General features: G+C 48.0%; 1 protein-coding gene across 1 annotated transcript in view; it reads left to right on the forward strand.

Annotated features, from left to right (window-relative positions):
* RREB1 (ras responsive element binding protein 1) overlaps positions 1-2369 on the forward strand; it is a 144384-nt gene that overhangs the window by 127582 nt on the left and 14433 nt on the right. The window contains exon 11 of the mRNA XM_019666546.1: positions 460-556. Within this exon, the coding sequence (XP_019522091.1) occupies positions 460-556 (97 nt within the window). The remainder of the gene's footprint in view (positions 1-459; positions 557-2369) is intronic.

Here is a 2369-nt window from a genome sequence, read left to right on the forward strand (position 1 = left end):
GAGATTGTCGAGAAAGAGAGAAGCTTTCAGAGCCGGTCTTCATGACCTTCCCAGGGGGGCAAGTGTCTGTCCACATTTTGCCTGAGGAAATGGAGGCTTAGGAAGGTTGAGGAACTTGCCTGTGGTCATGAATGATGAACAAGGAGCAGTGAGCAGTAGAGCTAGACTTCAAAGCCGGGGTCAGGGTCCCTGCAGCTGCCCCCTGGTCAGGGTGGTGTGGCTGCTGGTCCTCTAGCTGAAGATGCCATGGACAGGGTGTGCCTCCTCCCCCATATCCTCACGTGCCCCAGCATGGAAGATGGGTAAGAGGCTTGAGAAAAGGCCAGAACACAAATGTGGACCAGAATAGTGTTCATCAGAGACGTCCTGACCATGGAATGGTAACAGCCACACGCATAGACACATCAAGTCGGCTCCCAGTGGGCTCTGTTAACGTCCTTTGCTGTTTTGCTGCTTCAGCTTCCAGTGACAATCTCAGCAGCTTCTCTGTTAAATCATTTTATAGAGCGCTTGGCTGTGTCTGGTGCCGTGTTAGAACATTTTCCATTCATCAAGCGTGAGAGCTGGACAGAGCCTGGGGAACCATCCCGTCCACCCCCTCTCCCACAGCCCAGTGTTTTCCTGTAGGCAGCTCTGCCATTGAAGAATCTCTGAGCTGGCGGCTCCCAGTTCCCCAGCTGTCTGTCACATGCTCTTTCCAGAAACTTTGAAAGAAGACTAAGGCTCACATGTAAGAGTAATTAAGAGAAATTAAACGTGGACTCTGAAATGATCCTGTGAACAAGTGTTATACAGGGAAGTGGCGCTTTTTTAAATTACAGCATTAAAATCTAGCTGCGGTCCAGCCAGAAGCTTTGAGCAGTGTCCAGTTTTGGACTGCATTTCGGCAAACTGTATCTGTATCTTGAGAGTTAGCCTCCTTCCGACCACTCAGCAAATGCATGGGATTACCACAATGTCTGTACGCGGTCTCATAGACATGTTTCCAGGCCACCCCACCCTCCAAACCGGCAGCATTAAGTAGACCAGGTGTAAAGTGTCCAGCTAAGGGTTCACTGTTGCTGTGGGTTAGGAGCAGCTGGTGTCAGCCCTTTCTGCGTGGCTCGGGTTCTAGGAATTGTGTCTTAAGGAGGAAGTTGGCATCGGCTGTCATATTTCATATCCTTTGGCGTGTTCTCCACACACAGCTGAATTTTTTCCTTCCATTTCTCTCCTAGCCCACAGTGTCCTGTTGATCGGGGACATTTCCTGATTCTTTACCTTGCTCTGTCTGAACAGTGTTGGCTCTTTAGGGGAGGACAGTTCACTGTTCCTTCCTTTGCCCCCTTGTGAGCGTCTCATGTGTTTTTAGGCCACAGGTGGGGGGAGTGAGTGCCAGAAAAACACAGCCAGTCCGTTTCCGCCCTATCCTCACCTTTTCCCCCTCCGCTCTTTACTCCTCATAACTGAAGGGATCGGGACCCTGTGATGTCTGAGGTGCCCGCCAGCTCTGACATTCCAGGATCCCCTGGCTCACTCACTTTCTCACGGTCGGTTTTTACCTCTTTTCTTTACCCGCCTGGGGCCTTCCCTACTTACCTCTCCTCCCCACTGCTCGCAGGCCACAGGCATCATAGTTAAAATCAGTAAGACGTACAAACCCAAGTATGGAAATCGCTTCTGACACCAGGTGTGTTTGTCTGCTTTTAACTTTCTGAAGGGGCAACTTTGGCCATTTTTACCCAGCCAGCCCTGTGTCCGCCTCTGCCAGATACAAAAAGAAAGAAACCTACCCCCCAAGTGGAGGGGGGCGTGGAGAGAAGCCTGAGGTGTGAAGCCAAGTCATGAGCCTTATTCTCATTGTTCATCCTTCTACTCTCTGTTGCTCCAGTGCCTGCTAGATATCGTCTGGTGTAAAATTTCTCTTGTCCGAATTTCTTGGCTGTTCTATGAGAGGGAAAACTGGCTGCCTGATGGTTTTTTTTACCATATCGGGTGGGGGGTGGAGGGCTGTCTTAGGTCTTTGGCACAAAGGTAACTCCTTGTGGTTACAGATAATTTAGAAACATTCCTGCTGAAGCATTAATTTTTGGCAGTTACCAAATAAAATCATTTGGTACTTTCTATATAGATTACCAGTCAACAAGTTTTGTTTTTGTTTTTCGAAACCTATATGATTATAAAATACTGAAAGGGCTTATGTTTACCTCTCTCCATACAATCCAGAGAGTACACTGCTATAATATTTGAAGTGTAAAACTTATGCTGTGACATGTGAATTTTTAAGGACTTCTGTTAGTGTTGCTTTGGGAATCTTCCTAACTTGATACAATACTTTGGCGTCATTGAATTATCTTCCTCATGGGACATTAGCCTAGCTGTCCAAACCA

Source organism: Hipposideros armiger, unplaced genomic scaffold (genome assembly GCF_001890085.2).
Source record: "Hipposideros armiger isolate ML-2016 unplaced genomic scaffold, ASM189008v1 scaffold_474, whole genome shotgun sequence".
Lineage (NCBI taxonomy): Eukaryota > Metazoa > Chordata > Mammalia > Chiroptera > Hipposideridae > Hipposideros > Hipposideros armiger.